The following is a 14074-nucleotide window of genomic DNA, read 5'->3' on the forward strand; positions in this document are numbered from 1 at the left end:
CTAACTGTGGAAACTGCTACCTTGCAAGATGGACTTTTCAGTCAAAGGCAAGGCCCACTGCCAATAACTGTGGTTGATGACACAAGTGCATGAGGTCGTAAAAAACCCTTTACCAAAAATAAACCATGCCTGATGTTGTGAAGAAGGCAGTGGAGAAGGAGCATCGGGCAACCAACCCCTTAATGATAACGTTAGGAAAGATGATTATTTTTATAATTTTTTTTTTTTTTCAACTGGCACAGTATATGAGCAGTCACACAAAGAACAATATACTGACTACAAAAGCCCTTCCCACTCAGTATTAGGTCAAAGTACCTTATCACTTTTGAGAGTTCTTCACTTCCATGGGACAGCAACTTGAAAAAAAAACTAGCATCTTCTGCCAAAGAGATAGGAGACAGGAATGGATGTGGCTGAACAGGAGGAGCAGTATGCTTCATGAAGCCTAAAATGCTGTCCAGCTTACTTTGTATGGCTGCAATTGACAAATCCATGACAGCCATACCTAGCGGCACTATGGGGAACAACCACAATCTGATCCAGTGGTGGCGATGGGCACTCGTGAAAGCTTGCATGCCCACCCACGGGTGCTCAGCTGCTCATAGAAGCTTAGGTGCCAATGGGAGCTTTGAACCAGTAAGCGCTCTTGAAGAAGAGGTAAATCATGCCCAGTGGGGTGCTCTTGAATTACTGAAGATACAGAAAGCAGGACCGAGGACCTTTCTGCTTAAAAAGGAAGCAGAAGTGCTGTACGCTTCTAAGAGCTACTCTAATACATAGGAACCATCTGGAGAAGGGAGCATCGAGAAGGGAGAACAGGAGGATAAAGATCTGGCACCAACAGGCGCTCAGAACTTTTCCTGCGTGCAGCCTCATCAGATGGCTGCCCAGAGGATGACTTCCTAGACACAGAATGACTCTTAGCGGAGTGTCTCATTTCACTACACTGACCCTCTAGGCCGTCGTCATCATGTGAAAAGCATTTGGACTGTCTCAGAAGCTGCAAGAAGAATGTTGGTCCTCTTGTGACACACTGGCCTTCTTAGGAGGGCCAGGAGAAGGCAACACACTACGAGTCCTCCTTTTCAACAAAGTGCCACTGGGGGATGACTAAGACCTCAACCCACTCGATGAAGATGAGACACCTTAGTGATACTCTCTTGCATCTATATTTTGCTTTGAAAAAATAACTAATCAGAAAATATAGTAAAATTATAAACAAGAATAGTGTGTCATGAAATAAAAATAAAAGTGAAGGCGTGTGTGAGCTACTGTGCTTCAATGCAAACATACCTCAGTTATTCTCCCTCTCTCTCATCTCAGTCTGTACATATCCTCTGATAAAATGCAAATAGTTGTATCATAAACATAAACACATGAAACCATACACGCTCTTTTAAGTCAGGTCTTCCTAGCCCTCTTCACTCATCCAACACTGCTTCCTCATCCCCTCCCAGCCAGAGAAACTGATCCCCAGCTCCACCCACTTTTGAAAATAACCCCTACTCTGGGCCCTCTTCTACACAGCCTTAGTGCCCCTCCTCTCTTCTGAAGTCCCCCACTCCCAAAATTCCTTTCCCAGACAGTATGAACGTAGGCAGTTACCAAAATTTTTTTGGAGGGGGCACAGCACTGCCAACCAACGGACAGCAGTTTTCTCATTTTTCTTGAAAATTGCATACTGTATGCCGTATATCTTTGGGCCTTGATCCCTGGTGAGTGTGTTGGATAATGCTGAGTTTTGGATAATGGCGATCCGGATAATAATTGCGGGATTCCTTTAACACACAACAGAAAACACTCACAGTGCTATACTGGAGAAAAACAGCCAACTGTAACACACACAACAGAAAACACACATAGTACTATACTGGAGAAAAACAGCCAGAAAAGGTAAAAATGATTACAGCCAATGCACAATGTATGCACAAAGGTACTGTGGAAGAATTCTGAAAAGAACATAAACATAACAATGTCATCTGGTGGGAAAACAGTTGAGAATACGTAGACAGTTCATCAAGGTTAGCCGTGTTATTCTTTTGTTTATTCTGAATGCCAATCACACCTCACATCGCAGATATAAGCTAACTTTAACAGGAAGATCTTAATCGCCAAATAATACATTTCTTATTGTTGCAGGTGTAAAAATTTACAATGCAAAAGAAAAATCTGATGGATTATATATTCAATTTATACTTAAACTTATGTGTCAAACACTACATTAATATTTATCAGGCTGTTCAAACTTTGGTGGATGACACATGTATATCAAACAACAAATATAGAGTTATTCTTGACAAATCATGTGGAATAACCAAGCCCCAATATAGATTAAGTACCACACCCTAAATCTATGAAACATTTACCATAATAAAAAATGCTGTATCAATTACATACTTGATTATAAAAATTCTCAGCATAGGTACAAACAGAATTCTTATTGGCTCCAGAATGCAACTCATAAAACAAATGCCTGCACACTACATTTTAAAACTCAATACTTACCTAAATAACTTTTCTTGGCACTAGTTGCAATGCGAGGAAAGACTGGAAGTGAAGTTTCGCTTGAGGCAGAAGGACTAATTGGCCTCTGTATGCTTTGTTTCACCTTGAATATATCAAAATTAAGTAGTTAACATACTGTAATAAACATTACCTTAATTTTCATTCCATTAATTCACTATTACTTGAGCAATATCATATGTACAGTACAAAGGCTATGACCTGTACATATAAAAAGCTCAGTCGTGCAATGAATAGTGTAAGGAAAAGGCAGTCACAGAAGTATCTGATATCAAAGTAAGGAGAATAAGAGAAATCTGACAAAAAATAATCAATATTAGTGAAGTATAATTATACACAAGAATTTTTTGTTTAGACAGACTAAAGACTCAAAACCTTGAGGCACATGGTATACTATTCAACTTCAACCTTCACTTCATAAGAGCAATGACAATAGTATTACCCATATACATGCTAGACCATAATGGACAATTAAGAGAGCAAAAGATACTTCCCATGTGAAGCATCTTCTGAATGTCTGAGTGTAGCAATCCAAAATTACCTACTATATGAAATTGTATAATACTAACCTTGAGAATAGACTGTGGAGTATCAGTTAGTAAAGAATCACCAGCACCACGTGAGGACTGCCTCTTCCTACGAGTTACTTTTGGAGTTCTAAGGAGTGACAAGAGATCTGCAGAAATTGTCTGTGCAGGGCTGAAATTTGATATGAAAAAATAAGCCAAGTGTCCCCCCACATTTTCAAAATTCCTTGTCTGGAAAGAAATTCTTTAAAAAGTTATTGCAACACAATTATTTCAGCTATTTAATTATCGGATCAGTGCTACAATCATGTTTAAGATATCATGAGCAGACTGAACCTCAGCTGAACACAAGCCCCTTTGAACACATGAGCTTTGTGAGAGTACTGCAGCCTTTCTAATTTCAGCATTCTGTAAGGCCAGGTTTGAAACTCCTGAGATTACTAGAAATAAAACCTATTCCCTATATATATAATTCTTACTTAGCAGAACACTGAGTTTATCTTTTTATATTTCAATAAAAATTAAATTGTTATAATAAAACTAAGTTTTAATTATAGTTACCCAGTAATTACATAGCTAAGAGTTTCACTCGCCTCGCAGTTAAAATTCTGAAATACGCAGGTTGCGCTACTTTTCTGTTTTGTGTAGGTAACAATGCCCTGCCCACATTCAGGGAAGGAGAGGAACAACTTGGCAAAGCGATCAGTTTGTTAAATGTCCCTTAAAATTCATGCAAGGGGATGGAGGGGGGGTTCTAATTTATGTAATTACTGGGCAAGTATAATTGAAAATCAGTTTCATGATAAAAATGTCATCTTTAATTAACTTACCCAGTAGTAATTACATAGCTAATTCCCACATTGAGGGAGATGGGATGCATGGACACTTCTACCCCACAAATTACTAAGAATGGTAATGAATTTGAGAAGAAAAAAATTTGCCAACACTTGGGAAACTGTTTGTTGTTTCCTTACCTGATAAGAGAGTTGCTGCAAGAAGATACTGTGTCTGGTTGGCACTCCTCTTATCACATAGTGGCATGGCAGTGTAGCCATGGCATGCCTATTACTTTGGTGAGAAGCTTTGCAGTGAAGGATAATACCAATTGCTAGCAAAAAACAAATTGCCCCTGCCCAGGGCTCAATACCATAATGTGACCAAAAATAAAAACTGTTACCTATACCCCAAACAACATAAAATATAACAATATAACCACCACCCAGCCAAAGGACAGAAGGGTATTACAGGTTCTTCGTTCCTCCAGGCTTTCCGATGACTTCAACCTCATGTCAAGGTGAAGATTAAGGAGGAGTTGCTTCCTACACTTCCTTTCACACCAACTGATAAAAATGGACCAAAGGTGATGCACTTAACCCTTTAACGCCGACTGGACGTATTTTACGTCGACCTTTTTTGTCTCTCGGGTGCCGACTGGACGTATTTTACGTCAACATACAAAAGTTTTTTAAAAATTCGTGGAAAAATAATTATAGGCCTACCAGCCTAAAACTTTTGAATCACGCGCCTTGGGGGATGCCTGGAGTTCTCAAATCAAGGTGTTGTTTTGTTTACAATCGTTACGCAGGTGCGCAAACGCGAATTTCTTTCTTGCTGCACTAAAAAGAATCGGTGACACCTCTCAGAAATTATTTTGTCACTTTGACATAATTTTTTTACCATTTTAAATTAGCCGTTACATGGAGTATCATATATGAAAATGAGCGCATTTTTTGGAGAATACAACAAAAAAATACTCATGATTGTAGCTTTTATAAGTTTTGAGATATTTTCATATAAATAATGATAATTGCAAAAATTTCAACCTTCAGTCAAATTTGACTCTACCGAAATGATCGAAAAACGCAATTGTAAGCTAACACTCTTATATTTTAGTAATATTCAATCATTTACCTTCATTTTGCAACTAATTGGAAGTCTCTACCACAATATTTCGATTTATGGTGAATTTATGAAAAACTTTTTCCTTACGTCCGCGCGGTAACTCTTCAGAAACAAATCATACGTGCGATTGTGGTAATGTTTGCACCATTTTAAATTAGCCGTTACATAAAGTTTTATATATGAAAATGTGCGCAATTTTATGTAGAATACAAAAAAAAATAATTGAAGGTTGTAGCTTTTCTCATTTTTGAAATATTTGCATATAAATCACGATAAATAGAAAAAAACCACGTTTGGTCAACTTGGACTCTACCGAAATGGTCGAAAAACGCAATTGTAAGCTAAAACTCTTACAGTCTAGTAATATTCAGTCATTTATCTTCATCTTGAAGCAAATTCAAAGTCTCTAGCACAATATTTAGATTTATGGTGAATTTAAAAAAAAAAAAAAACTTTCCTTCCCTCTGCGTGCGGATTCTCCGCCACAAATCTCCGAAATGCGTACGTTGCATTCTCGGAATATTTGCTCCGTTTCATATTAGGCATTTCATAGAGTTTTATATATGAAAATGTGCGCAATTTTATGTAGAATAAAACGAAAAATATTTGAAGGTTATAGCTTTTCTAATTTCTAAAATAATTGCATATAAAAAAATATATTAAAAAATCCGATATTCGGTCAAATTTAACTCGTCAGATATGGTCGAAAACTGCAATTGTAAGCTAATACTCTTACAGTATAGTAATATTCAATCATTTGTCTTCATTTTGAAAGAAATTGGAAGTCTCTAGAACAATATTTAGATTTATGGTGAATTTTTGAAAAAAATATGTTTACATCCGCGCATTACGAACTTATGCATTATTTTGTGATAATATTTTCTCTGTGTTGCTTTTATCATTTTACAATGTGTTATGTACCAAAATGATCGCAATTTAGTGTACATTACAACAACAAAAAAAGTAACTTGTTACTTTTAACCGTTTTGTGCACAGCGCGATTTGAATACAATTATATATGAAATTTCGTTTTTGCGCTATCATATATCGCATTATTTATATATGATGATAATTTTTTTCATTTCTGATGGTTGCATACTAAACTTCAGCCAATGACAAAAAAGGAGCCAAAAATGAACTCTTAATCTTGAAAACTAAGCACGCTGTGATTTCTTGAAAAAAATATTTTTTCTGCTTCCGCGCTCACTCCGAAACACCTCCAGCACACGGGAGACAATTTTTATTTTACCCCTTTGGCGTTTAAGGGTTAATAAGGTGACTTGGGACAGCTCCAATCCGCATGTGTGATTTCCACCTTTGACCTTCGGTTTTGTGACGCCAGTGCGATTTATCCCTAAAATAACCATTTCTCAAATTCTATCTGCTCCCTTGATACTTAATATTAAGACCTGGGATTACTACCATATAATATAGACCTCCAATCAAATGAAGTTTTTTCTTTTTTAGGTATTTTTTGGCTAGATATGAATTTTTTCATTATGGTACAAAAATAAACTATAAATCAAGAAAAAAAATGTGGGCATTTTTTTTTTTTATGTGGGAAAAAAAGCTACATTTGATTGCTCTATAGTCTTTCGAAGTTATATACAAATTTCAATGCTATAGCTTTGAAACTAAGGGAGAAGATAGAATTTGAAGGTCAATAAGTATAGTTTTGAGATACAGGCGTTAACATTTTTTCTTTGTATTTTTACAAAGATAATGTTAATATATCATGATTATTATGAATTTTTTATCCTTTTTTAGGTACTAATACACCAAAACTATGTTATTTATCATAATTTAATCATAAATGAAGATCCTTTGCTCAAAGATCGTAGCCTGGGACACTGCGTTAGGCGAGACGGGGCACTCCTTACGCAACACTCTCTCTCTCTCTCTCTCTCTCTCTCTCCTTCACTTACTCCGTTAATATCGTTGACATTATGATCTGAACTCTCATTAGAGCCAATTTTCTTCTTCTGTATGTTAGCGAGATATTTTGCGGTGAAACTCGAATGTGGACTCTCTCTTGTTCCTGCTTGCACTAAAGGGTGTAAGCTCACAACTTCCCATCTCGTGACTCATGGAATCTCTACAGATGTCATTGATCACAATTTGTTTGATAATAATTATCAAAATTTATGATAACAGAAGAAATACTGTATTTTCTTGTTTGGATCAACGTTTTTGGTTTATTGAGTTAATTTTACTAATTACCCTGTAACTATAAATGAAAGATGAATTTTGACGAAATATTTCATATAGTACGCATTCTCCATTGCCATATGAAGCTCCATGAATTTTTTCACGACTGCGTTTCTATACCACCATATATTGGCTTACCAGCCGGCCCCCTTAACTTCACTTTAAAGGACGAGACTTATCCACTAAGCGCCATAAACATTTAGGGGAAGAATTTCCTGAACTGGACAAATTATGTGCATCCAAAGAGAGACTTTTCCAGCTGCTCTTGGTTGCAACCTGGGATACGTCAACAGGCTGAACTGAAGGGACAACTGCCTGTGGGCAGACCCCACTGACCTCCCTTGGTCTACCAGTTTGACCCCTCCCAGGTTTAGGGGCATATGGCAGTGACCTTTGCTTGGGTGAAACAGTGGGATGAGCAGCCCCCTCCTCCACCAACACTTCACTAGCACTTTGCTAGTGATGAGCCAATTTGCTCCTGGGTCTGAACTAATATAGTGAATCGCTTGTCAATTTTTGCTTCAAGACTGGCAATGGGGTTGGGACTGGAAGCGAGGGAGCCCCAAGCTGGAGAAGGTGGAACAGTAAGAGAATGGGGAAAAGGGGCCAAAGATATAATAGGATCATGTGAATCTGACAAATTTAGAAGAATCCTGGTTAGCTACTGATTTATTAGACTCTGCCCTAGCAACTGCCTTCCTTTTTCTAGCTCTAGCTAATTTCTTTAAATGTGATCCTAATGTCTTCCACTTCCTATAATCAAAGTCATTACATTCAGAACGTCTCAAATCAAATTAACAAACTTGTCCACAGCAATCTATGCAGATTGTGTAGGAGTCAAAGGATTCCTTGGTCTCGTATTTATTAAAGCCTTTAAAAGAATATCTAAAGTAAGACGAACCTGAGTTCAACACATCAACGCAGTAGTCATATTAGGTATAAGAAATTCAAAATCTATTATAAGGTCTCTAGAGCGAACCCAACATAAATAATGCCGAATTGGCTAAAAAACAAAAATACTTCACCAATTGCAATAAAAAAGCAACCAGAGAAGTTAAGAATTCAGAAAAAAACTGCAGCCAATAACCAATGTGCAGATATCAGCCATCAGAAACAAACTGAGCTACTTCCCAAGTTGTTCCTCTCTTTCCCTGAAAGTGGGCGGGGCATTGTTACCTACACAACACAGAAAACTAGCACAACCTGCAAATTTCAGAATTTTAACTGCCAGGCGAGTGAAACTCTTAGCTATGTAATTACTCAGTAAGTTACTTAAAAACATCTTTATATTGCTTCTTCATGATGATGCTTTTGTTAGAGTCTAACTTCGTGAGCTTACAGAGATCTACAACTATACAAGAAAAAAACCTAAGACAATACTATTGCTTTTTATCATCTCCACCCATCCAACTGTAAAAAATATAAATTTTGATATGTTCATGGACAGTACAGTGGAACCTCAATTTTTGTACACCCTGGTTTTCATACGATTTGGTTTTTGTAGACTTAATTCAGCAAAATTTTGTCACTTTTTGTACATATTCTCGGATTTCGTACACCCAGAAACGCTCCTTCCAGGAACTACCACGTGACTAGGTCCCAATCCATGCACCCAAACAAAGCATCCCTTGTTCTCTTGTGACCCATTCTGCCTTCATTTCTCGCTGAGTGAGCATTACCTCACAAGTAACCTGCACCACCCCATGTTCGTTGTATTTTGTGCTGTTTCGTTGTATTTTGTGCTGTTATTTCAAGTGAAACTGATAAAGACAGGTCATCATGAGGCCAAAGAATGTTTCAATTGCCAGCCCTTTGGTAAAAAAGGCCAGATACACGATAGAAATTAAGAAAGAATTATTAGCGAAGTATGAAAGTGGTGCGCATGTGGCTGATATCGCTAGGATGTACAGCTAGTCAGTGTCAAGACTCAGCTCCATCCTAGCTAAGTAAAATGAAATTAAGGCAGCTGATGTTGCGAAAGAGGTAACTTCATTACTGAAACAATATCACAACTAGTAGATGTTGAGAAGCTGTTGTTAGTGTGGATCAACAATAAACAGTTAGTAGGGGATAATGTGTGTGAAGCAATCATTTATGAAAAGGCTATGGTGTTACAAGCTGATCTCTGTAGGAAATTGCTTTCAACAAGTGCTACTCTTAAGTGTTTTCAAGGTCAGCCGAGGCCAATTTGAAAAATTCAAAATGCATACGGGCATACAGTGTTGTAAAGCATGGGGAGGCTGCAAGTTCTGACAAACATGCCACCGAAGAATTTGTTGATGAATTCGAGGAATATTTCGAGGCTGAAGTATTCCTCCCTCGACAAGTCGTCAACTGTGACGAAACAGGCCTCTTTTGGAAAAAAAAATGCCCAAGAGGACCTACACCTTGCAAGGGGAAAGTTCACTGCCAGGGTACAAATCTATAAGGATACGCTAACTCTCTGTTTTGTGGGAATACCAGTGGGGATTGAAAAGTGAAGACCCTACTGGTGTATCACTCTGAAACTCACAGAGTATTCAAGAAAAACAAAGTTATTAAGGAATAAATTACCTGTGATGTGGAAAACCAATAAAAGGACACGGGGCAAGAGGCAAATTTTCATTGAGTGGGTCAATGAAGTGTTTGGCCAGTGTGAAAAATACCTCCAGAAAAATCAATTGCCCCTCAAGTGCCTCCTGGTAATGGACAATGCTCCTGCACATCCTTCTGTCTTGGAAGACCAGCTGTTAGAAAACATTTAAATTCACCAATGTGAAGTTCTTACCCCTAATACCATTCCTCTCATCCAGCCCCTGGACCAATAAATCATTTTGAACTTCATGAAACTTTACACCAAAGCACTGTTTTAAAGGCGCTTTGAAGTGATCTCAGACACTGAATTGACTCTAAGAGAGTTCTTGAGGCCAGTATTACCCAATAAGGATTTTGAAGGATTTGAGGTCGACACTGACGACCCTATGGCTTTTGGGGAATCTATTGTGTCTATGGGGAAGTCCATGGGCTTGGATGTGAGTGGCGAGGTTGTAGAAAAGTTAGTGGACGTCCACAGGGAAGAGCTAACCACTGATGAGCTGCAAGACTTTCAGCAGAACAGCAACAGGCAGCAGATGAAGAACCAAAGGCTGGGCAAGTTCTATGTGGTTGGAGAAGTCAGTGAACAAGAGGTAGTGTATGAGAGACCACAGACTCAAAATCAAGGTGTAATTCCGGACTACAGTGAAGTAGTTAACAAGGGAGTTTAGAAAAAAAAAAATTAAATTTCCTTCATTTTAGTCTGGGGGAGTGTGGTAGTATAAAAATATTAGTTTGTGTGAGTTAATATTTGATTCTTTATCTATATTATCTGATATTGTTGTTGGGTTGATTAGCCCTCTTACGCCGGAGCGGTAAATAAAAAATTGTCTTCCGTGTGCCGGAGGGGTTTCGGAGTGAGCGCGGAAGCGGAAAAAATATTTTTTTCAAAAAATCACAGCGCGCTTAGTTTTCAAGATTAAGAGTTCATTTTTGGCTCCCTTTTTTGTCATTGCCTGAAGTTTACGTCCGCGCGTTACGAATTCATGCATTATTTTGTGATAATATTTTCTCTGTGTTGCTTTTATCGTTTTACAATCTGTTATATACCAAAACGATCGCAATTTAGTGTACATTACAAAGAAAAAAAAGTAACTTGTTACCTTTAATCATTTCGCGCACAGCGCGATTTGAATACAATTATATATGAAATTTCTTTTTTTCGCTATCGTTTTTACCGCTTCAGCGTTTAAGGGTTAAGGACATGTTTTCGAAGTGATGTTAAAATTTTTTTTTATAAGTTTCATCCTAACAAAGGTGTTGCGATCTGCTGAATGTTGTAATGCATCGTCATTAAACATGTAAGAAACATGTTTAATGACAATGCATTGTTTCACTTTAGTCAGATTTTAAAGACATCAGAAAAAAATGTCTCTGGACAGTTTAGCTGTGCGCGACAGGGGTCCAGTGACTCTTAAGCTGGTCCTCCTGCCAGTAAAAAAACAGAGAAGTAACCCCATACAGTGCCAGTAAAAAACAGAGTAGTACAGTGGTCCTCCCTTATTCGCGGGGGATACGTACTAGACACCCCACCCCCGCTTGGAGCCCCTATGAAAAGGCTGAAAACAGCCTATTTTGGTGGGTAAAATTCAAGAAAAACCCACTAAAATTATGTACGTATACCTGGTTTTCTAATAGTTTTATCACAAAAAGAGCATTTTATGATGAAATTAATTAAAACCCCAGGAACCAGGAATTTCTGGATATTTCTCAGAAAATACAACAAATAGGCAAATTCCCCATGAGTAATTGGTAGATATAGTCAGAGAGAAATCCGCGAATCTGTGTCCACAAATCCAGAGAATGCGAATACCCCCGTATTCGCATTCTCCAGATTCGTTTAATGATAACCATGGAGGAAGTTTCCTCCCATCTTCCACACACATTAAGCCAACAGATAAATGTGTTCTTTCATACCCAGTAATTTTGATTAAAATATTTTTCTCTCCAATTTTATTTACGGTCAGTTTGATGGCATAACGAAGTTTAGGGGTTTCATCCAGAGGGCCCCCCGCCCACTTTAACCCCAGACAGGTTCTAGATATCTTTATCCTTCTGGAAGGTGATCCCCCTTCCAAACAATAACTTCTCCTCCTCCCTCTTCTCTCCTCATCTGTCTTTTATGTGCTAACAAGCGTCTTCCACAATGGTGCGAGTGATGTTAAAAGTTAATTTATTTGTTTCATTAGTAATTTATATTTATTTCTCACTGTTTTCTATATGTAAAAGTAATACTCTGTCTATTCCCTATAAAATACATATTTTTTTATATTTTTGTGTCTGGAATGCATTAATTGTATTTACATTAATTTCTTATGGGAATTACGGTTTCAGATCTCTTGTGTTTTGGACTTTGTGGAGGTTCTGAAACAGATTATGTACGAAAACCGAGGTTCCACTGTATTTCAATCATGTAAGGGCACATGAGAAAATGAAGAGCAACTTAATTTTGGCTGTCATATTCAGAGATATTTTCTAAATATTTGCCAGGTCTTTACATATTATTAAAATATTAATGTGGTGGGATTACAAGCCAAAATAAAAAAAAAACTCAAAACCACACTTGTACTTACCACACTCTCAGGGTGAGAAGCTGCGCTGACGTCCATTGGATATAGCTAGGCTAGGCTAGCCGTTGTAACACAATACACAAACAACCAAACAAGGACAACAACCCACAACAATTCAATAACTATACAACAAAAGACCACTGCACAAATAATCACTATCAGCACCAAAAACCAATAACACGACAAGTCAACACACCACCCACAACACCAAGGAACCACAACAACTCCCCAACAACAACACTCAACTCATCTACAACACAACAGAACTCATAAGCACAACAAATTCAACAACACAGGCACAACAACCTTCCAACATACAATACCAACAATAATTCAAATAACAGCTTCAAAAACCACACAAAACTACTGACAATCAATAATACTCAATACTGCTACCAAAACACTGACCGTCCAACAACAGAGGCTCTAATCACCAACTCACCCACTGCCTCACTTTTCCCGACTCTCGTACAAGACGCTCGCCACCGATATTCACAGCGATCGCCACAACAGACACACGCTTACGACCACCATCAAACCACCCCAATTTATTCCTCCACCAATTTTGCTCTCTCTCTCTCTCTCTCTTTCATACACACACACATACACACACACACACACACACTTTTGCACACTAAGTACCAAAAATATTTTACTGCAATATTATTTTGTGGTATGGAAAAGGAAAATTTGCTTCAATCATTACCCTGTCCAAAACAGGTTTTAGGCTACTTGAACTTGAGCAATTGTACAGAGCATCTGTCTCACTGTATGCCAAGGCTACGTAATGCTACCTTCTAAATTACTTAATGATAAAAAAAGTACCGTATATTTCCATGTATATAAGATGACCTTTAGATAAGACCGAGGTAAAATATTATGGCATTAAATTACAAAACCATTTGTTTACAGGCAAGCTTTTGCTAAGTATATACAGGCAGCCCTCGGTTAGCAGCAGGGATTTTGTTCCTGGCCGCCAATGCTGAGCAATTTTCGACGCTAAGCGATTTTAGTTTACAGCCGCCGCACACCTTCTTTCGGAGCACTAGACTAGTTAACAGCGCTGTAATCCCGCAATGGCGCAATAAGTAAAATTATATTTATGCAGTATGGTACTATAGAATTTACTGTACAATAGTACTATACAGTACATTATAGTACTAAAAATACTGTGAAAAAGCCTACCTTTAATAATTTGGGTGTCTAGAGTATGTAAAGATATAATAAGTTTTTATACAGTGTACGGGTAGCCATAGTGTTAAAGTTACAATAATTCATCTTACGATAATCCAAATTTACGAGAGACCAAATTACAATAGCCTAACTTTATCCCATCTTCTAGTGACATGTTCAAAAATGGCAAAAGAGAATTATGAAAGTATGGTTTTAACGTTATCCTCATTGCGTAAATGTGTACAGCCATGAACAACCCAACGATAAACAACTTTTTTCTAAGTACAACCAAATTGGATAGCAACAACATCTGTTTGGCTTGTATTTCAACCATCATACTATAGTAAACAATTACCGTACATAATTGTTATAAATGGCATTATGTAGAATAGGACTGAGATATCCTAATGTAATAACTTTATTCGCTATAGATCAAAGATCAATAGGGAAATATACTGTTAAATCTAAACCTAGTGAAGCTGAGCAAACCGTTCAAGCTGCTAATGAACATTATCATGCATCGGCAACAAAGAAAAACTCCAGCAAACGTATGCCATTAAATACAACCGTAGATGAAATTGAGATAATATTTTAATA

At 37.6% G+C, this 14074-nt stretch overlaps 1 protein-coding gene across 7 annotated transcripts in view; it reads right to left on the reverse strand.

Moving 5' to 3' along the window:
• Positions 1-14074, reverse strand: part of LOC135202024 (protein ELYS-like) — a 241020-nt gene that overhangs the window by 114596 nt on the left and 112350 nt on the right. For all 7 annotated transcript variants that reach the window (XM_064231315.1, XM_064231323.1, XM_064231317.1 and 4 more), the window contains exons 23-24: positions 3093-3222; positions 2506-2608 (exon numbers count right to left, since the gene is read on the reverse strand). In XM_064231315.1, coding sequence (XP_064087385.1) covers positions 2506-2608; positions 3093-3222 — 233 coding nt within the window. The remainder of the gene's footprint in view (positions 1-2505; positions 2609-3092; positions 3223-14074) is intronic.

Source organism: Macrobrachium nipponense, chromosome 23 (assembly GCF_015104395.2).
Source record: "Macrobrachium nipponense isolate FS-2020 chromosome 23, ASM1510439v2, whole genome shotgun sequence".
In the NCBI taxonomy this organism is placed as follows: Eukaryota; Metazoa; Arthropoda; class Malacostraca; order Decapoda; family Palaemonidae; genus Macrobrachium; species Macrobrachium nipponense.